A 22,133-nucleotide genomic window follows, 5' to 3' on the forward strand; every position below is an offset into this window, starting at 1 on the left:
GAGGCTGTATGTATCACTGTCATCTGAATATACACCCAAACCTACAAACAGAACGCAGAAAGCAGAGGGCTAAGCCCCGAAAGTCTTTACTACTCTGAGTAAAGAGTGTTCTAAAAGTGCCAGAAGTCTTGTGTGAACTCTCCACAATAACAGCAGATAAAAATCTCTACTCCCTTTTTTGTTGAGTCACCCGATTTCTACCTGTAGAGCAGAGCTCTTCTATTGAAAGCAGAGCAGCAGCCCAAATCATCTGAGATACTTAACCTTGGGCAGTCACATCAGTCACTTGTATTAAAAACACAAATGCCCTAAAATATTAATCTTAAATGCTGTCTTCTCTGAACATACATAACTTTACTGCTGACTGATATGTCACAATGAATCACTGACTTTTAGTGTAATGACATTTGTAATGCAGAAACTCCTGAACACTAGCATCAAATATCACAGTGAGTCAACAACTTACTCTTCTTTAATTCACATCTCTTCTGTGCACAAGAGAACCTGAAATCCTCTTACACAATATTCCTATGAAAATAAGAGCACAGCTATTTGTATTTTCAAAAAGTGTATTTAACAAAGGTAGGAGTGAAGAACTCAGCAGCATAAGGAGCCTCAACTTTAATTCTGTGCATTTTATGACATGGCACCTGATCTAGCAAATGTCAGTAACTTTAATAGTTAGATTTCACCCCTTTGTCCCCTAGGCAGGTGAACAGGTAAAACTGTCAAACTGCTAATTAATGATCCACTCCCAGTTAAGCTTCCACTTTTTTTTCTTTTTAAACAGCTTTGACAAAAAAAGCAAAATGCTGCAAGAACTTTTCACAGTGGGAAGTATGCAAGACAACTTTCCTAGTCCCTTGGGCAAAGAAGGACTGTTTGTTTGCCTATCAAAATTTATACACATAGGTACACACACTGATTTAGCAAAAGGGGAGGAAAGAGGCAGGAATGTAGGACAATGCAAAACTGCACATTTCAGAAAACCTGTGCAGCTGAAGACTGCCAGAATCCAGTAACCAACAAAGTGTTAATGTGTAGCCTCAGTTGTTTCTCCCACCCAATACTGAACTACTAAACCTGGAAAAGAGAAGTAAGAGACCACACCTCATCCAGGTAGAGATGACAAAAAATGTATATGGGTTCAAGGGAAGACTCAAGTGTTTTTTAATAAGATCTTCTGAAGGTTACTAACAAAACAAACTACAGTCTTTTTACTTCCTTGGAGCTGAGGAATAGTCAGAAACTAAGAGAGTAGGGGAAGAAGGCAGAGGAGAGTATCGCATGGACAAGCTCTTTTTAGTCCTCCCCAGGTCTCCATATGTGGCCTCAGACTCTTGGAGCCAGACAGTCACTTTGGTCTGAACCAGCAGAATTAGTCCTATGTCTTGATTTTTAGCTATGTAGGCAAAAACCTGATTGTCTCATCTTTAGGGAGATGTAAGTAACTCAGCTTTATCCTTACTACCCATAAAAAGAACTTCAGCTGCATGGAAGAAGTAGAACTGGTAAGCACTTTCAGAAAAGAGTTGATCTCACCATGGCTATACTTCAATTGCTGGAGGAGAGTACTCACTGAAGAACATATTGCCAAGACAAAAACAGCACAACTTCCCAGCACACACTCCAGAGACATTAATCACCTACAGAATCCCAGCTTAATCAGCAGCGTGACCTTGGTCAACACAGCAATGCAACCACCTTGTCACATTCCAGGTACAGGGCTATCAAATATGTTCTTCCTTTTTAAAGCACAACAGGAAATAAGAGAAACTGAGGTATATGCCAAGTGTCCTAATTTATATCAAGTCTAGTCTTTAATCACAATCTGGATCTCTAAAGCACGAGTTTGCATTAAGTTTTGTGTTACTGCACAGCCCTTCCACTTCTCCATTCTTTGTGTTTGGTATGAAATGAAGAATATTCTCACAGAATTTTCATTTTAATAAAGCCAGAAAACACAGCTTTCGACATCAGCAAGGACTGAATATGAGCAAGGGCTTCTGAAAAACTGCTCTAGTTTCTGTCAACATTAATTGAGCTGAACCCATCTACAGGAGGCATTTAATCAAGAACCACAGAGCCTGAGTTCTTGTTAGCAGCAGGGCTCCCTAGGTAACTCAAAGAGCATTCAGACATTAATAAAAGGATAGGACTGGAAAACCATTGGACAAAAATAAAGCAGGGGATTATGTTCAGAAAGGCAAAGAAGTTCTTGCTTTTAATAGCTAGTATTTCAGAAATGTTTTAACAAGCAAGGTTCCTGGTCACGTAGTGAAACTATGACACTGTAAGTTAATAAGTTTTCTCTATACTATGTGGCCAAAGTGTCATTAAAAAGCAGTAACAACTACATTTTACATATAGTCACAGTACAGCTATTTATCCTTGCCAGGATAACTGCCTATGACATGAAATACTGTTGTTCAAACAAGGATACAAGGCTAGAATGCAAGGCCATACGATACCAAGAAAGATGAAAGCTATGCTGTATACTTTATGCTTTTTCTCCGTAACATTTGAGGATAATACACTAGGCCACTGTCCACTGATGTACAATTTTTGTATATTTGAAAACTGACAGAAGTGTCCTTAGTTAGCCAGGGTTTTTTTACTTCTATTTGCTTCTGGCAACACTTCAACTGTGTATTAAAGAAACTAATCATACATATCTGATTTCTTGAAAGTTTGGACTCAGACTACATCACCAGTTTAAACACCATGTAAAAGAAGTACAAAAAGACATACAGACAAGTAACATCAAATTTAGAATTACAGCTCTTCATTTAACTTGGCAACCAGTCTTAATTTCTTACCTGCTAAGTGAGTGATGAGCTAATAAGGTTGCTACACTTTGCACAAAAAAAATTACGTGCTAGTAATTCTTCATTCTAATAGCTAAACAAGAACTTGAAAATTACTTTACATATGGTATGAACTGCTGTCTTCTTAATATTTTACTCTTTACCTGAGGAACTACAGGTTGAAAAGTTTCAAATATGCAGAGCTACCAACAGCATGTACATTTTACAAATGTAGGTCCTCACCTCATTATTTTACATGCATGCAAAACAAGCTGTAAGATTTATATTGGAAGTGGCAGTTCATTTTTGCACACACTCAGAGAAGCTTTGCCAGCAAATTTCAGATCTTTTCATTTTATTGGGGGCTACCATTACAAGCACTGCTAGTCTCTTAGTAAAGAGAGAATGATACCTCACATTCATGTAGCACACAACCTTGGATTTTTATTTTTAACTGTGTTTCATAAGAATACTTGAGATTGCTTATACTGTAACTGAGAAGCATTGTTTACCTGCAGGGACATGTAATTTCAGCAGATGCTAAATATGATTCACATTATCTAGAAACTTTTGAATATAGAATTCTCTCAGCACAAGAACTGTAAGAAATCAGAAGTGCTAGTATGAGTGAAGAAAAGATTTAAGAGATAAGATTTAAGGGTTAGATTAAGCAGAGCAAACCATATGAATCTGGGTGCTGCAAGAAAAAAAGGTGTTTCCTTATAAATACAAGTGAGACTCCTTACCTATCCAGTTCTCTGATTGCTTACTTCCTCCCATCTACCTCCTGTTTACCATTAAGCAGGATTAAGACTAGAAAAAACACTCTAGGGTGAGGAAGAAATTGAGAAAGTAGGTAGGTGGACTGCCAGTACCAGTCTGGGCTAAGAGAACACGTTCAGTAGCACTGGGATAGGCAAGCATTAGGTTTTGTGGGTAAGGCAAGGATTCAAACTAAAAATAGTTAACACACAAATTCAGGAGAAGACAACCAATTAAACTAATTGTTGCTGTTACCATCATTCACTAGGCTATGACAATTTATGGTTCAACTAAGAGATGTAAGGCACAATCATCACAAGAAGACAAGGAATGGTAAAAAACTGTTGAGATAAACTGACAGTTGCAACCAGCATGAGTCACCAGGATACCACAAACACTGCTGTCAATTTGCCTCACATCTTGAGATCAGTGGCAGCAATTAAAAGATTGAAACTATAACTGCTATTTGGGTTTATATGATGGGGGGTACTCATGCTGGCCCAGAGAAAGGTCAGTTCCAATCTGAGTTACGGGCTGTGATACAAGAAGTCTGTGAACTAGTTTTTTTCAGCTCCATCTGTAATGTAAGTGAGGCATAGCAGCAAAGGAATTCAGGTGGTGTTTCCATGTAGCAAGTACCTCTGTAAGCACAGTGCATAAAACCAGATGTGGCAGGTTATTGCAATATTACAGCTAAGGATAAGGCCCATATAGGGATTTAGGTCTCAGAGTCAGTTCAAAGCAAAGAGCTAAAAAAAAAAATCAAACCGAAAAAAAAAAAAAGGATCAAGCAAATCTGGCAGAGTAACAGGGAGACTAGCACACACATTGGAAAAAAAACCCCAACAAACCAAACAACCCCCCAAACCCAAAAAAAACCCCACTACTCTAAAGCTGCAGCCACCTGGACTTCACCTTACCCTATACAGAGAGCAACTTCTTGTGCAAAACCAGTGACATTCAACTAAGTCGCCTTAAGTCCCTGGATCCGCCAAGTCCCTGTCACAAGCACAGCGAGGCACTCTCCTTGTGGGACCCGAGGAGGCTCCTGCCTGGACTACAATTCTCAGCAGGCCACACACCAGCCACTGCAGTGGTAATTGGCATTAAATGTACAAAACACACACTTTTGCCTTAAAACCACTGAGCTGAAGCTATAAACACACCCCGTTATGTCTACAGCAGAATGCTACCATTTATTACTGAACGCTCGCTTTCCAGAATTCAATGCTGCTTCAAAAACACATGGATGTGTTTGAACTATGTAAATACACAATTTGCCCCACTTACAACTGCCAAGATGACAGCTTTAAGCTATGGTATAGTTTCAGCACATCCATCAGCCTTCATGGATGGCTGAATTTAGCCACACAATTATGCTTCTTTGCAATTACAGTCAGGTCCCAAATGGATGCTGATATTAACTCTTGAGCTTCTCATATAAAACCAATTAACATTTACAGAGAAAATAACAGATTACATAGCATTTCAAACTTTTGCTACCTTCTTTTTCCCCCAAATAATTTAGCTTTTCATTCTATTAAAATGAAACTTAAACTGAATATAACTAACTGAAGATTCTGCAATCTTAGAGATGGTCCTAACTTTTTACATTCTCCATACAGAAAAAAATAAAGATGCAGTCATGCAGTCTCCATACAAACAATTACAGGATTCCTTATATTATTTTGCTTTTCTGGCTTTATAATTAAATACTGTACTAATATGCTAATATGCTATGTTAGCACAGTATATGCTAATATGAAGGGCTAACCCATCCTTTGTTTTCACTTTGTTTAATATCAAAGACAGAAAGTTATCTTAGAAATTTTTTTACACTAGACCAAGAGATAAGGTTAAGCCTTGACTGAATGAAAATGCACTTTATTTTTCTACTACCTGACATGGTTTTAAATTTACTTTTATGATTTGTAAATGTATGTAAATTTATGCAATTTTCTGAAACAGTCCAATGCTTCATCAACAGACATACTTTTGGAGCTACTGTGCATTGCACTCAATTCAGCAACAGACATACATACTTCTAATCTGATCAGCACAGTTATCACAACCCCAGATCTATAAGGTATGGGCATGTACTGATCTATTGGTATCTACACCTATTTGTAATAAAACTTTTGTGTATAATACTGTTTGTAGCAAACAGAGTTACATTAATGAAGTACATCACAGAAACCTAGAACAAAAAAGAAAATTAAGATCAATTGAAATTGAAAACATAATTTAAAAATATTAAAATAAATAGACCTCAGTAAAAGTCTTATTGCATTTTTAAAAGTACAAAATAATTTATAACACACATGAGAAATAAATTATGACACAAAGAATGTGCATATTACTTTAATTATAAACTAGTTTCAAACTCTCAAAAACATAGTCCTTAAAACTGAATGGTAACACAGCCTGTGGACTATGAACATTAGAGAAATACAAAATTCAGAATAGATTTTTAATGAAAGCTTATTAAAATGTTTGGTTTTCCAATCTGTAGCATTTTCATTAGTACAGATTACCACTTCTTCCTCTCCCTGCATCAAGAGTAAGTGTTAAACAACTATATAGGAACTATAAGTAAGCAGAAAGTTGGAGGTGTTAGATGTCGGAATGGATGAAGTAGCACAAATTGTTTTGTATTCCTGAAACATTCTGCTCCACTGTGACCCCATTCTATGTCTCCAAGCAGCACTGAAATATTTCCTCCATTATGTCATCAATACAGACACTATGTATTTCTTCTTTCTTAGGTACCAAAGTCCATCTTCCAGATTCCCTATGGTATATTCTACAATATGAATGATAAAGTTGAAGCAGGAGAAAAATTTTTTACAAATAAGAAAATCCCTTCAGTTATATACTAGATCACAGCCAACAGGTTTTTTACTTTGCTTGTGCAGTTCTTATTCAGCAGTCCATTACACACACATTGACAGCAGTAAGGAATTTGTCCCTTGTGCCTTCTGTTTCCAGATGAAGGATACAAGGCTTTTCAATTTTCATCAGTCAAGAATCAGGTTCACTACCACTGATTCACTTACTTGTTTATATCACAAGACTGCTGTTAAAAGGCATTAGTTAAAATATGTAAATATACATCAAAAAGGAAATAAGAGTGGTCACAGAATTCCATTCTCTACCATCCTTATCCTAAAAGAAAATTAATGCTATTATATACAAAATCAATGCCCTTACATGTAAGGAAATACTCGTGGGACTGACCTCTTTCCTTCCTCAGAAAATCAGAAAACATTCAAAAAAGTAATCTAAAGTGGCACTTAGTAATAAGTGCAAATATTTCAAGATATTCTAAATACAACACAAAATACATTCATTTACACAATTATTCCACCCTCAAGCTACAATAGGAAGGAAAACCAAACAGTCACATTTACTACTTGTCTGTATCCATCCTTAACGATTGTAAGTAATATCATACTGAAACTAGAAGTAGGCTATACAGCTATTTACATGGGGAAAAAGTTCCAGCATGAGTTTGCTGATGTGGAAATGGTCAAGAAATCTCAGCTTTGTCTTAGCTAGCATTGGACTGAGAGTATGCACCTAGCATTAAAAACAATTCTTTCCCCTTCAGAGCAATTACAATAAATAAATTACATTTTAAAAGAGGAAAACTAAGATGATAGAAAACTACGGAGACAGACTTACAATAATTGATTCTGTTGATTGTGCATGGTTTGCCAATTCAAGTGCATACTGTAATCAACTGTTGTTAAAAAACATCTCACTCAGTAGACAGGATAGGTGTGCTTAAAACACATGGTAGCATACATATACAAGTGCTGCTGGAACTGCTCCAGATCAAACACAGATCTTAATGAAAATAAAGTTTGATTTTAAGAAAAATTTTGACATTACTTAATGTATCAGGAACACTTTCACCATATTAAATACATACTAATAAAACAAAATTAAAAGTTTTTATCTATTTCACATTTTTTTCCTTAAGGTTACTTTAGAATTAAAATCAAGGTTGCTTCAATTGTTATGGAAGTTCATACCATGCAACAAAAGATAATTCAGCACAGGTGAGATAATTTTTTCTTTAGCATACCAATTACATTTGCTTCTAATAAGACGGGAAAAGAATTAATTTGGAGAAATGCAGATAAACTAATATCCACAAATTAAGTCCATTATACCTAAACTGTAAAGAATGGGATGTTTCTCTGAAACTTTTTATATTCTTCAGTACATTTCAGCGTAAAGTTTGCTTCTGTTCCTTTTCTCCTTCATCCATTTGAGGACCATGTTTGCACTGTTTCCGCTAGCCCATTGATGTTCATTGACCATGACAAACAAAGCTGCACCACATTCCCTATGTTAAGAAACCATTAAAAACCTTCATAATTTATTGCAGTAAAGACATATTAGAATATTAAATTTTGATGCAATAATAACTTAATAATTATTTTTATTCACACAAACGAGCTTCCTCGCAACAAAACCAGAAGTAACAATGTCCAAGCAGCACTGTAACAGCACTGCGTGACAACTACTGAGAGGAGTCATCACTGTGGGGTTAACCAAAGCTTTTATTAAACAATGATTAAAGAGTGGTCAAACAATCTACTACTTACTACATGTCAAATAATTAGCTTATATACTTTTAGATCTTTTAGATCATCTCTCATAGACACCAGACAGCTGGGTAAGGGATCCCTCAGCCTCAAGGAATAACCTTGAGAGGTGTCCCTACTCAACAGGAGATTGCCATGCAGCCCACTGCTGTGCAGGATAACTCAGTGGGCTCTGCTGGCTGCAGATATTCGGAGCGTAAAGTGATGGGCTTGTAGTCAAACTCCCCTTCAGTGCATTCACAGGTGTGCAACTGTAGTAATTTTTAGTTCCATCTATTTCTAGCTCAGAGAGGTACTGTGGTTTTGGCTCACTGTTGGTTTCCAAAAAGATGTGACTTAGCACTAAGTTCACGACGTTTGCACAACAGGACTGATTTCAGTCAGGTCCATTTGTCAGTGATGCCTGAAGCAAAGTACTGTTAACTCAGACTGGGTGCACCCAACACAAACAGAACAGTGACAATCTTTCTGTTTACTAGCCAGAAAGGCAAATGTACAAAACTACCAAGTATAAAACTACACATACACACATCATATTTTCTGATGCTAAAGAAACATTACTGAAAAATCTGAAGACTGATGCTTTCTGTTTTATGAAAAAAATGAGCTGGGCCTTCCTGCATTTATACGGTAGCTGTCAAATTCCCAAATAATCTCTGTAATACAGAGCAAAGCAAGGACAGTGGTGATGCAACTGTCCTCCCGTTGGCTGTCCATTACGGCCTATTTAGAACAATCTTAGGCCACAGGAAATCACTATGACTGATGTGCCCATTTTTCTGTGCACTTATTTCTACCCTCCCAAAGTGGAGGACAATTAGTACCAACTGTGAGGGGGTTTCAGGCAAAATATGATACTTAAATCATTAGCATTTAAGTCAATTGGACTTGTACATAAGGCTGTTGAGGGGCACAGAAACAAAGATCATCACACGTATTTTGTAAAGGTGCCTATGAAGACATTAACAATTTTAGTTCACATCTGGTGAATTGGATCTAAACTGAAAGATTCCAACCTATTAGTTATTTATTAAGGCAAGCTTAATGTAACAGAAGATTGGTGTATCACTTCAGATAGCTGCAAGATATAATGTTCTGTACTCATCACAGAAGAACTACCTCAATCAAATTGTCTCCAAGATCTCTGACACCTCCCCAGATGTCATAGAAATGCATTACCCAGGGAAATTTCTATGGATAAGTTATATAATTCTTAGATCATTTAAATATGGTATATTTTCCACAGTTTCTTCTTATGTCCTATGTGAAATTTAATAAAATAACAAATTATTTCAGAAAATATTCTAATTACTCCAAAATTACAGCAAGTATGCTTGGCTGACAACTCCCAAAACCAGTAATCACTCCCAAAAACTACTGTACACTATCATGTGCAATATTAATACCAATGCCTGCTTTATAACCTTTGACAACATGTATAAATATATAAGGTATACAATTTAAATAGATTTTATTATGCTATTTAAATTAAAATAGCAATTTAATATTTAGTTCTCTTCAAAATGCATGCACGAAGTCATACACAGTATAGGCAGTTAATTGCACTATTCTAAATAACTACTTTTGCAACCTCTAAGTACAGTATTAGTTTTGCAACAACTTTCAGTACTTTCACAACAGAACTTTGATTTGTTATGACTGATGTTCACTTATACCCATACTGAAACTAAAAAAAAAACCAACATCAAACCAAAAATCAGACTTGTAATCCATTGGCATGAGTAACGACATTGTTCCTTTTATGTCTAATTCACCAAAATCTCTTTACGAAATTCAAACTTCGTATGTAACTTGGAATATTTAATTCACTGTGTTACCTGACTGAAGTTAAATTTGCTGCTTTTAACTACTTGAAACAAACCTGTACACTAAAACTGGAGAGGACAAAGTGAGAAGGCAGTGAGCCTGAAAATGTATTTGTCATCTACATAAAGCTGCCTTATTCCTTTCGAGCAAGGCAAAGGGGCATAAACGAAAAATTCTGGGTTATGCTGAACATAACATCAAAGCTATTTTGAGAAAACAATTTGTATTTTTCAGCTAAAAATATCTCCCAGTGCACATCAAGAGTTGTAATACCTTTACTCAGTTTGCATTTTTACTTATTTGACATCACAATGCATCAGCTTAATAACTTCAGACACCACACATCATAAAAGTGTACCGTCTGTAAGATGAAAACCTGAGAGAGCTCAACTGTATAATGCAGTTACCTGAAACCAGAATTATTTAATCTGAATTTTCCCACTCAATATATCTAATTAGTTTTCTGATATGGAGTTTAATACACTGCACCTTCAAATAAATCTGTGGCAGCCCAGATTTGTGAAAGACTACAACCTTTTAATATAACAACCACGTCTCCAGTACCATATGAGTTTACAGGCTCTTGTCTTCTTATTTACACAAAAAAAAATCTACTGCTTTAAAGCCCAAATCAAAATTAAAGCATTATTCATTTTTACAACAGATACAATAGATCAGACCACTTACTCAGTATTTGAAGATAGTATTTTAGACCTACCTCAGGCCATTACATTCTAGTTTTTTTTCCTGGGCATGCACTAGAGTAAAAAGAACTACTGAAAGGAAAAAAACCCAAACCTATGCTAATTCAACATTTACGTAGTTACTGTAAGAAATCACTTTCTTGGAATCATAAAAAAGTTTTTGCAAGTATGCTGCAGTGGAGCTGCTAACAACATGTGCTGTGTATCTCTCACTTGCAAAGGCACTAAGTTCAGAATTCTGTAATTAGGGTGGTTTGCCACCTGTCAGCACCAAGAGATCCTCACTTCAGCTATCTACTTAAACTAGCGTTATACCAAAGTAGCTAGTCCACAGTCCACAAGGTGGTATTATAATGGTGAAAAAAAGGAAGTCACAGGAATTGGGAATGCAGGAAATCCTAGGTTCTACTTCCAAGGTATGCGCTTTACATAACCTCTGATAGAGGAATAAGAGTCTAACATGCATTCATAGGAAGTGAAAATAAAAATAAAGCGTGCATGTAGAAAACTACAGCAGCAAGGTTAAGAGACGTTCATAAACACCTAAAAATACTACTTCAGGGAATATATGGAAAACAATGTAAAAAAGCAAAAGTTAGCTTTCAGCAGTCACAGCTGAAGAGGTTTCCAACACATCTTCAGCTTTTAACACTGAGCTTCCATCAGCATCTGGTTTCACTTGGGGTTTCTTGCAGACACCATCTCCAAGTTTGTATTTGTCATATCTGAACAAAAATGACAGAATCTAGCTAACAAAAAGGCAAGAGCCAACATGAAACATGTCTCTGCTTTAGACTGGTTTACTTACAAATCCAGCAAAAAAATGGCAACTTCAGCATGTGAGAACACATTCAGTGTTTCTCTGAGGGACATCCACCGTTCTATTTGTTCTTTGACTGCGCCCTTCTTCTCTCCTGACTTTCTCCTTTTTTTTTAAAGGGATCATAGGAGTGGGTCTACAAGGCCTTCTTGATGGTGGCGAAGGTAATGATGAAGCAGATGATGATGATGACGGCATTGCAAGCTTTAAAATGAGAGACAACTAAATTATGCATAGTTAATGCTTTGTAAGACAACTTGTTTTGGAATAATAAAAGTTCTAAATGACAACCAAATACAGAAAGTATGGATCAGAATTATAATTAGCTTTTCACATTTAGTTTGCAGATCAGTACACCTACCTCTCTTCAAAGTCAGGGGAAGCTATACATGCGCATTTATCTGTTTAAGCTACGTGGCTTAACATCTAGCACAAATAATAAAATAATAGAGGTATAAACTGCCAGTTTCATATATAAATTAATTACTGCTGCTGCTTTTCACCATTTACCTGTCAAAAAAGGGAATGGCAGACAGGAAGTCTGTGCAGTTTGCATGTGACAGGCACACCGCAAGGCGAGGGGTGCTTGCCCTCTGTTAGATTTAACAGTGCTGGCGCCACTCCCGACGCCCCCAGCCCTGCCCCGGCCTCTCGCAACTGCACGGTGAGGCGGCCCTCCCTAGCTCCGACGGGTGGGACCCCCGAAGGGGCCCGGGCCCCGCTGAGGCGGCGGCGCAGGGGCCGCGCCCTCCCGCCGCGGCTACCGGCCCGACGGTTCCCCGCGCCCTCCGGCAGGCCAGGCCGGCCGCCGCCTCCCCGCCCGCCTCGCTTCAGCAGGAGATGCCCCCCCGGGAGGAAAGCCCTTCCACTGGAGCAAGCGACGGAAGCCATTTTGCCGCCGCCGGCTTGCGGGGCCTGGCCAGGGCCCGTTCCGAAGCATTACGCGGGACCGCCGGCGCTCGGCCCCCCGCGGGAGGGGGCTGGGGTGGGCGGGAAGGCGGGCCCCGCCCGCCGCCCGCGCGTTAACCGCGGCTCACCGCGGGCCGCTGACCCGGAAGCGCTCCAGCCCGCCCGGCCCGGTGCGGCGCGGCAGGGCCGGCTGCGGAGGTGGAAGATGGCCGAGTCGCCGGAGGAGGTGGCGGTGCTGGTGCAGCGGGTGGTGAAGGACATTCGCAATGCCTTCCAGCGGAACCCCCGCATGTGAGTGGGGCGGGGGCCACGGCGGTCGGGGCCGGGCCGGGGCGGGAACGCTGCCCGCCCTCAGTCCCGAGCGCGCTCCTCGGCCCGTGGCGGCCCCGCGCGCTCGCCTCCGGGTGGGCGGGCGGCGGCTGCGGCGGGGGCGCCTGTCAGGGCTGGTGCCAGGCCCAAGGTCAGGCCGTGAGGCGCCGCGGGGACCCGTCGGCTTTTCCCACCCGGCGCAGGGGCTTCGGCGCGGCACCTCCCCGGGGCGTGCCAGCCAGCGGCCCGGCCGGCGCCAGGCGGTTTCTCCGGCATCTGTGCTTGACGGGTCGCTGGTGCTCGCCGGCCGCCTCGTCTTCTTCTGGATAACGCCACGTACCCGTTCGGGAGTTGGAGTAACTCCTGGGCGCCGGCGCGGCTGCGGCAGCGCCCCTGCTGCGGGTGAGCCGTGCGGCCGCTCGTCAGCCGGGCGGCAGGGGCGGCTTCGTCGGTTAGAAGTACTCCGTTATGGAAACCAGCGAGGGCTCTGAAACCTGGAAGTGATTGATTTCTTTTTAAAGAGGAGTTCTTGAACGAGCCCTGCTTGAGTCGGATGTTTGGCATGGTTCGTCTCGCAGCTGTTTGAGACGGGGCAGCCCGTTGGGGGCGGTGGGGTTGGGGTCCCTGTGCGCCCAGGCAGAGCAGTAGCGCTGCTGGAAGCAGAGCTCAGGGTTGAAGCCTACTGAACTGCACCCTCGTACAAACAGTGCTGTTTGATGAATGCCACCTTCAAATCTGTATCTGTAAATAAAGAGCCGGGTGCTTTTTATTGTGTGTTGTTTCGAAGGAGACAAACAATAACTGTAAACACAAACTACAGTTACTGCTGTCTTGAGAGAATCAGGTTTATCTAACATTCTGGGGGTCAGATGGCCTGTGTTTTGTTTTCAGTTCCACTGCTGACCGGCTCCGAGACCCTGATTTAGGTACCTCCCATATTTCTGTTTCCTTCCCTGTCCGTTGTTGTTTTAAGACACGGACTGTTTAGGGAAGTATCTTTATGTCTATTTATGTAAACTCCGTATTGGCTATGGCAAATGAGTAAGCACATAATGGATAACAACCTCCTAGTGTAAGTGTGGTATGTTTCCGTTGGTCGGAAACACTGCAGTCTCTAAGGTGGTGGCCTATTAATCTGTTTCCAGAAAATGTATGCCAGGCAACTGCATAGGAAAATTTTATGGGCTCTTAATTTATTCCTTTGCTTAAAAGAGGATTAGAATGAGTACCCTCATGTTTCTATAAATGTAGTAAGCAATTTGGGTGGGTGGCCAGGTTTTAAAATACAGCATATGGATGCTCTCTAAAAAAGAACTGTTTTGCCCTGAAGCTTCATTTTTAGTTTGTGAGACATAATGTGCTGTAAACAGCCAGTATTTGTGAATGAACGTTCTGATTCTTCTTACCTCCTACTCCTTTGCCAGAATTGTTTATTGGTAGCAAACTTTGAGCTTGTATTTTTGAAAAATATGCTGCTGTTGCCATTTTCTTTCATAGATGCAGTCTCAGAGATGAAAGTAGGCTACGAGAGTTGTGTGCTTTGAGACTGATGCAATGTGTCATGCTTCAAGTGATGAAGCATGAGCTAGTGCTAGTTTACCCCCTTAAGCAGAAAAAGCGGCTGTTCTGTCTGCTAGGTTCAACTGCTGCACAGGTTGAAGAAGCTCTGTAGTATCTGCAGACTTCATGACAGCACAGCTAACATCTCCCACTAAGGTCTGGCTGCTTCCACTCTATTTTAAGAATGTGACCTAGTGTGGAATCCTGCAAATGTAGAGGTAATTCATGCAGTTTTTGGAATGTGACTTTGGTGCTTGTTTTGAGGGAAGTAAATTTTAAACTGTGAAATAACTCCTAAAATTCAAGAGACACTATCAGAAAACTGGGGAATCTAGGGAGAGAAATCAAATCTTACTTTCATAGTTGGTGGTTCTTCTGATACTGACAAAGAGCAGCCCTCAGTTGGTGTCTCCTTCAGTATTGTGAGCAGCTTGCACCTGCCACTTGACCTAAATGTAGGCATCCTCCATCCTGCAGTGAGTTTGGGCAATCTTATCACATGAACAGGCATGTTCTGTCACATGGCTGGGGTATTTTGCACAAGATGAAGAGTACTTCAGTCACTTCACAAGCACTAACTCAGTGGTGCCTGCATGTGAGTCCTGCTGCAGAAGCTTTCTTTAGATACGTGATGGAGCAGAGGGTGCAGGTGTTTTCAGGCAGTGTCTTCTGGGCTGACAGACTTGCCCTGTCACTTACTCCTCCTGCAGATCAGAGGGGCCTTCAGGAGCAGAAATAGGTGGTGGCTTGAATTACTGTTTTGGCTGTGAGACAGGCACCCCACCTTATATAAATCTGCCCTCCTGACATTTTGCATTGTGAATTCTGTTTCTTTGTGGGAACTAAAAGCAACATATGATTTCTGAACACCACGGATTATTAAAAACAATACTGAAGTGCTGGAGGCAACATTTCCACTAAATGAGAAGGCCGGGTTTGATCTTAGCAAAACCTGAGTAGTTACTAGATAAATCACTTTTTGCATTGCACTGTATCTTGGTGAATTTCATTATGGAGTGGTCTAGTCCTCTGCTAGTTTCAGATAACTGAGCATGTTCTGAAGTTGGGGTGTTTCAGGCTGACTGATCAACTCTGTGCAAACCCTACCTGTCTGTCATTTTGGCATGTTTAAAGCAGTGTTGTGTAACTTAGCTCACCTGAATCAGACTTCTTGTATTTGGTAGGAGGTGAAGGTGTGGATGTATATACATCCTTATAAGCAACAGCTGATAAATTCTTGTGGTAATTCATGAAGTTAATTGACAGAGCTGTGCTTGACAGAATATTAATTTTCATTCTTTAATTTTGTTTTGCAGTGAGATAAGGTTTCAGAATAGCAGGGACTCCCATAATTAATGGTTTTAGCATATCATAATTTACAATTGCAGATACAGGGGCATCAATAGGACAGCACTCACGCATTGCCTGGATACACTTTGTATCTGACATCACAAGCAATCTCTTTATTTCCTGCCTGAGGTCTGAGGATCTCCTTCCTCAGCAGCAGTTTTTTCCACTATACAGGCGTTGATGGAGAAGTCGTGCATAATGGAAAGTATAAAGTAATGTTGCTTTCTGTCCAAATGAATGTGGAATGCTTGCCAACCTCTGTTTGTTTTTAAGAAGGTGTTAAAGCTGCTCTTCCAACATCCCTACACACTGGAGAAAGCTGAGGAAAAAATAGCATATGCTATGGCCCTTTGAAACTAAGAGCTAACTTTCTTCTGCTTTTTTTGCTGGTATGAATTTTTGTTGCCATCAAGACTTTCTAAAAGGCTTGATTAAAGCCTCTCTTACACTGTTGCTGTTTAATCGGACTGGCCCCTGTGTCTCAGATCTTGCCCCTGTTCAGGAGGCTGCCTTGCACAGGAGAAGGAAAAATGGGACACAGGGAAACGTGGACATTGCTGTCTGTGATTTTCTTTTGTGTGATTTTTGGTTTCGGAGCACCTGGTCAGCCTGCTGCAGAGCACATCTGGGAAGCTTTGGGTTTGACAGGTGCCTGTACTGGTTGTGTTTTCGTTTCCTTTGCAGTAACAGCTGTTACAGCTCCATTGCATCTCCATCACAAAACCAGGGGTACTTGTTTAATTCAGCTGAGTAAAACTGCTTAGGTGATAATTGAAAAATAAAAAACCAGGGACCTTCCTCATTCAGGATCTTTGGGAAAATCTAACAAAACTTTTCCAGTTAAGGTCAGAAGAACCAGGATCACCAAAAGGAATCTTCCTACAGAGCATTTAAAGGATTTTGAGTTCATTCTTGCTCATCTAATCATGGCTATTACTTCCAGAGTTTTCAGCAAGTCTTAAAATATTTGTTTTCTATCACTAGAGCACTACAAAATATTTGTAGTGGCTCTTAACTCAAAACCACTTTTATATTGTGTCTGAATAAATTGTACAGAGGTAAAATACATCAACTTTTTTTGCTTAAGAAATCTTTATCCATGCCTTAAGACATACTTGAATCATTTATTTGCCAAGTTAATATACTAGTGAGTTTTGCAGACAATGGCTTTCTGAAAATGCATTTTATTGTACCTGCAGTCTGGCAAGAATCAGGAAGTCTAATTGAGGATAAGGAGTACAGCTTTCAGTGAAAATGGGGAAAAAGATGATGAACTGACTTGGTAGGAAGCACTGCTAGTCTGTGCTATTGAGAAAAATGATTAACATCTACTGGAAATAAGTGTAATTATATTTATTTTCTGTTTAAGAGATGAGATTGGATTAATACCCTGCCCTGAAGCCAGATATAACCGGAGCCCTATTGTCCTCGTAGAAAACAAGCTTGGTGTGGAGAGCTGGTGTGTCAAGTTTCTTTTGCCGTATGTCCACAATAAACTTCTCCTCTACAGACAAAGAAAACAGTGGCTGAACAAAGATGGTAAGTTACCTAGTTGGAGAATAGTATTTTGTGTGATTCATAGTGCATATGTTTTATTTACCATAGAATCATTTAGGTTGGAAAAACCCCCTTAAGATCATCGGCCCAACAATAAAGCTAGCAAAAACACCTCCAGGAATGGTGATCAACCAGGTCCCTGGGCAGTCTATTCCAATGCTTGACAGCCCTTTCAGTGAAGAAGTTTTTCCTGATTCCAATCTAAACTTCCCCTGGTGGAACCTGAGGCCACTTCCTCTCATCCTATTGCTTGTTACTTGGGAAAAGAGACTTACACCCATCTGCCTACAACCTCCTTCCAAGAAGTTGTGGAGAATGATAAGTAGGCTAAACCGCCCCCATTCCCTCAGCCGCTCCCCATCAGACTTGTGCTCCAGACCCTGCACCAGCCTCGCTGCCCGCTCTGGCCACGCTGCAGCACCTCAGCATCCCTCTTGCAGCGAGGGGCCCAAACCTGAACACAGCGTTCGAGGTGCGGCCTCACCAGTGCCCAGGACAGGGGGACCATCGCTGCCCTGGCCCTGCTGGCCACACTGTGTCTGGTACCAGCCAGGGTGCTGCTGGCCGCCTTGGCCACCTGGGCACACTGCTGGCTCACGCTCAGCCGGCTGTGGACCAGCACCCCCAGGCCCTTTCCCACCAGGCCCTTTCCAGCCGCTCTGCCCCAGCCTGTAGCGCCGTGTGGGGCTGCTGTGACCCAAGGGCAGGACCCGGCACTGAGCCCTGTTGAACCTCACAGGAATGGCCTCGGCCCATCGCTCCAGCCTGCCCAGATCCCTCTGCACAGCCTGACTGCCCTCCAGCAGGTCAACACTCCACGTCCCAACTTGGTGTCATCTGCAAACTTACTAGGGTGCATTCAGTTCCCTTATCCAGACCATTTACCTTTTTTGACACTACACTGGCTCATCTTAAAGCCTGTTTAACCTGTTCTGAAAGAACTGGGTGTTACTAGTGGGGAGGGCAGGCTCTGGATTGTGCATTTTGGCAACCTGATGTTGTAGGGTTGCTTAGTTGAAAATGTAAGTCCTTTCTTTTGCCCAAGCTGGAAGGGTTAGAGAGGTATGACTTAATTCAATGAGTGATTTAGGGAAGTGTTGTTAATCTTTACCAAAGAAATTTTGTCTTGCTTTCCTGAGTCAGAAGGAAAAATCTGGTAGTGTGTGGATTGGAAGTGAGAAACATATGTATTGTATTTCAGACATAGAGGCATCAGTAATACAAGTCTGTACAGCTTGGCAATTGCAAAGCTGTATTTCCTTTTTCATCTGTCTGGTTTTTAGTTTGTTTTACTCTCATCAGAAATATTTTATCTTGTCTTTTTTTTTAAAGAATTATAAACAGATGTGACATGGGAGATATTTGACTGCTTATGAGGTGTCTTGTTCAGAGTAAGAATGAAAAAGACTAGTTTAAGAAACTAGTTTTGGTTTTTGTTAATAGTTTCAGTTTTGCTTGGGAGTTAATTCTGCATTCAAAAGAGTAGTTTAAGAAAGTGTGTTTTCATGTGTTGTTGCTTATGGCTGAGCTGTTGCTTGTCTGCATTTTATTTTACCTAACAGATTTTGATTTTTATGGGTGTCCCAACAGAGGGTTGATGTCATGTCATTACATGATTATTTAGGAAAACTTTTTGTGGACTTTGTAAATTATACATTGCCCTTTTGGGTTTTTTGTTTTCACATCATTTATTTTCTTGAATATTCTTTCTCATTACAGTCATCTTTACAAGACTTTTATTTCTAGGGGATGTGTATTTCTAACATAACTTCCATTTCTTATTGGTCTCAGTGGTTTATGGCTGGACCTAGTAAGACCTCGATCTTTCTGATAGCTGCCATCAAGTTGCTGTGATACATTCAGTTTTGATGGAAACCAGTGATTGTGATCTGGTTGCAGATTCAGAATTTATAATGCAGATGATTATGAAATTCAAGAAAAAGAGCTTTAATACAAGGAATATAAATAAAGTTGGCTCTGACATGTAGCCAGAAACAAATTTTAGCATTTTAGGAGATGAATGTGCTAGCACAGGCAGCCTTAGGAAGACCGGTGGTTCTCACTGTGGTGGTTTTTGCAGATCTGAAATAGGAGTTTGTGAGGTGTATTTTCATTATGGTGCAGATCTTTTGCAGGGAGACTTTTCATTTTGGTCTCAAGCGTGACAGAGAAGTCGTCCCCTAGAAATGCAAACAAAAACTTGTTGCTTTAAGTCGAAATACAGACCACTGAGATTTTATCACTTTTGGATTGGGAGGCTGGAGATCACTGATAGCTGTTGGCTAAAGGACAGCTGGGTGCTAATGTGCTGGTACCCTGCTCCATTTACACCAGTCCAGGTGCTTTTGCTTTGCTGGCGGTGACACTGTGGCACATGCCTATTCCACCGAGATGGTATGGTGCACTGACTGCTTGAAGAGTGTCTCTGCTTCCTTCCGGGGCAAAGCCTTGCAGAACCCTTCCTCTCAAAATGCAGATCATAAAAGTGTTGGTAAATACTGATGGCATGAAGTTTAGATTATCTAATTACCTGTTTGTTGAGACTTGTTTGGTTGGTTTTCTTCTGAAAAATGAAACTCCATTCTCCTTTGTTTCTTCAATTACAAGAGCCAGTTTAAAAGGTGTGAGAAGAGGTCATCTATTGTGTTTTCGTATTTCATGAGGTTTTGTGTCACTACTGTAAAACACGATCAGGACCTCCATGTTAATAAGCTGTTTGTAGAGCAAGGTATAGCTTATAGAGTTTAGTATGTTTTACCATAAAGTTTCACACATGATAGGAAATTCAAGCAGAAACTGAACTGTAGTAGTGGAGGGAAGGAAGGTGGAAGTCTTTGCCAGGTGGACATAGAGAACTGTAAGGCATACTCTTATCAAGAGATGTTACGCTTTATGTATGTTTGAAATATTCTCAAGGATTTTCCAGCAGATTCCTTGTTGTAGACAAAAGTGTGTGCTTGGAATTTGGCAGGTAGTTGTTTTCTTCTGAATCTAGTGAAGGGATAGATTTGTTTATTACTGCTGCAGTACTCAATTACATATTCTATTGATGCTTGTAATAAACAGTGATTGCAAATCTAGTCTCATGTTACTACTTCTGTGTTGTTCAATTTACTGTAATCCATCTTAAATAGAACAGAGAAGAAGAACAGGGTGCTGATTCAAGCGTCTGCTTTCAGATGTGGTGTCTGGTATTTTTCAGGCAGGCTCCTGGAAGAAGGGAGTGCTTTATAGTCAGTCATTGATAGCTTACTGTGGCAGATATTTAATTTAGTTATGGCTTCTTTTGGATACTTGGAATCCAGAATAGTGACTACTTTTCTTCTGGCTATTGTTCCAGTTTAGAAATCCTCATTTTACAATATGTTTTTTATCCTTTCTTCAACATTTTTTTTTATTTATGCATGCATATTATTTGCATTATCACAATATGGTTTTCTGAAATCACTACAAACTTCTCTTTTAATGCAAAGTACTGTTTTGCGTACTCCCAGAATATCCTTACTTCCTATAAATCTGTGTTTCCATTTTTACAACACTCTTCTGAAAAGCACATCTTAGTGTGATATGCTTACAAAAATAAAAATCTGGATACAATCGTATTTAAAAAGAAAATGAGCTGAAAACATATTGTATTTGTCCTTTTGCAGCAGGAGACTTTCATGTAGGAAAGGACAGGTATGTTGTGAGTACCTATGATGCTATAGTTTGCTTAAAATGTATGCTGCAGAAAGTAGTTTTACATTGTAAATAAAATATGTTGGGGTTTGTTATTGACATAGGGAGAACTAGCTGGCAGCTACTGTCTATTGTGTGCCAGATCTGTCGTGAGACTTTCTATGGAAAAGTATTTTCAGCAGTTACTAAAATTGTGGTGTTTGACGTCTCTGGCTCAGAATCCACACTTCATGAAATCTTCATTACTTGTTGTACAGAGCATCAAAAAACATTGACATGAAAGAATTGGGTATTGCTTTGAGATTTTCTTTTTGACTGCCTCTTTCCTTTGATATTCAGGATACAGTGAACCTCTGTCACAGGGAAAATGGACAAAATGTTAGACAAATTTCTGTTTAAGTTGGGCTCAGTCTGGTGCTGTTCCAGACCTTTGACGTTACCAGAGTAGTTATGTTAACTGGAAATCATGACTTAGTAGGATAAACAAATCGTATTGTTCAAAGTGGAGTCATGTAGACTATGGAAACTGTTTCTAAAAAGTGTTCAGAAGTCTGAACTAGGCTCTAATAAGGTTTTGCTTAATGTATCTTGACTACCACAGCATGGTTGTACCATAGTAATTGTACATTATATATATAATATATATCTTATGACTATAATATATATTAGTTTATAATATATTTCTTAGTAATAAGTGGTAGGTTATAATAATAATAAGTGGTATTACCTCTAAGTGGTAATAACTAATAATTACTAAAACCTAAATTACTCAAAATTACTGTATTTAGAAAATCAACACTCAAAAGTTCATAATATTTTGTGACTTAACTTGGAACTGCCTGTAATCCTGTTCTTTGTTGCAGCGTTGTAGGGCATCTGCTTTTCTTATCCTGCAGTGCACAGCTTCATTTACCTTTCCCTCCTTTAGCAAATACCTTTCCTACCTGTTACAAATAAAAAAAGTCTGTGGACGTCTCCTTTATTGTACAGTCCTGTTGCATGGATACATGGTTGAGCATTAGAGCCTTTAGATGCAGCCCACTGACCTCTGGCAAAGTGATAAGCAGCTGAAAATAAAGGTCACCGTGGGAAATGGTAGTCAATCTAGACTTGATGCACTGAACTCCTCATAATGTTTCAAAAATTATATTAAGCCAGCAGTTTGCCAGCAGTCTAGATTAAATGTAGCTCAAAGCAAGTTTAAAATGCATGTTACTTTTCTGTTTAGGGGAGC

At 40.1% G+C, this 22,133-nt stretch overlaps 1 protein-coding gene across 1 annotated transcript in view; it reads left to right on the top strand.

Annotated features, from left to right (window-relative positions):
• The first annotated feature begins 12,524 nt into the window (after window positions 1–12,524).
• Window positions 12,525–22,133, top strand: part of PTAR1 (protein prenyltransferase alpha subunit repeat containing 1) — a 38,303-nt gene continuing 28,694 nt past the window's right edge. Inside the window, exons 1-2 of the mRNA XM_055698805.1 lie at window positions 12,525–12,736; window positions 17,034–17,203. Of these exons, the coding sequence (XP_055554780.1) occupies window positions 12,651–12,736; window positions 17,034–17,203 (256 nt within the window). The 5' untranslated portion in view covers window positions 12,525–12,650. The remainder of the gene's footprint in view (window positions 12,737–17,033; window positions 17,204–22,133) is intronic.

This window comes from Falco cherrug, chromosome Z (assembly GCF_023634085.1).
Source record: "Falco cherrug isolate bFalChe1 chromosome Z, bFalChe1.pri, whole genome shotgun sequence".
NCBI classification, from domain to species: Eukaryota; Metazoa; Chordata; class Aves; order Falconiformes; family Falconidae; genus Falco; species Falco cherrug.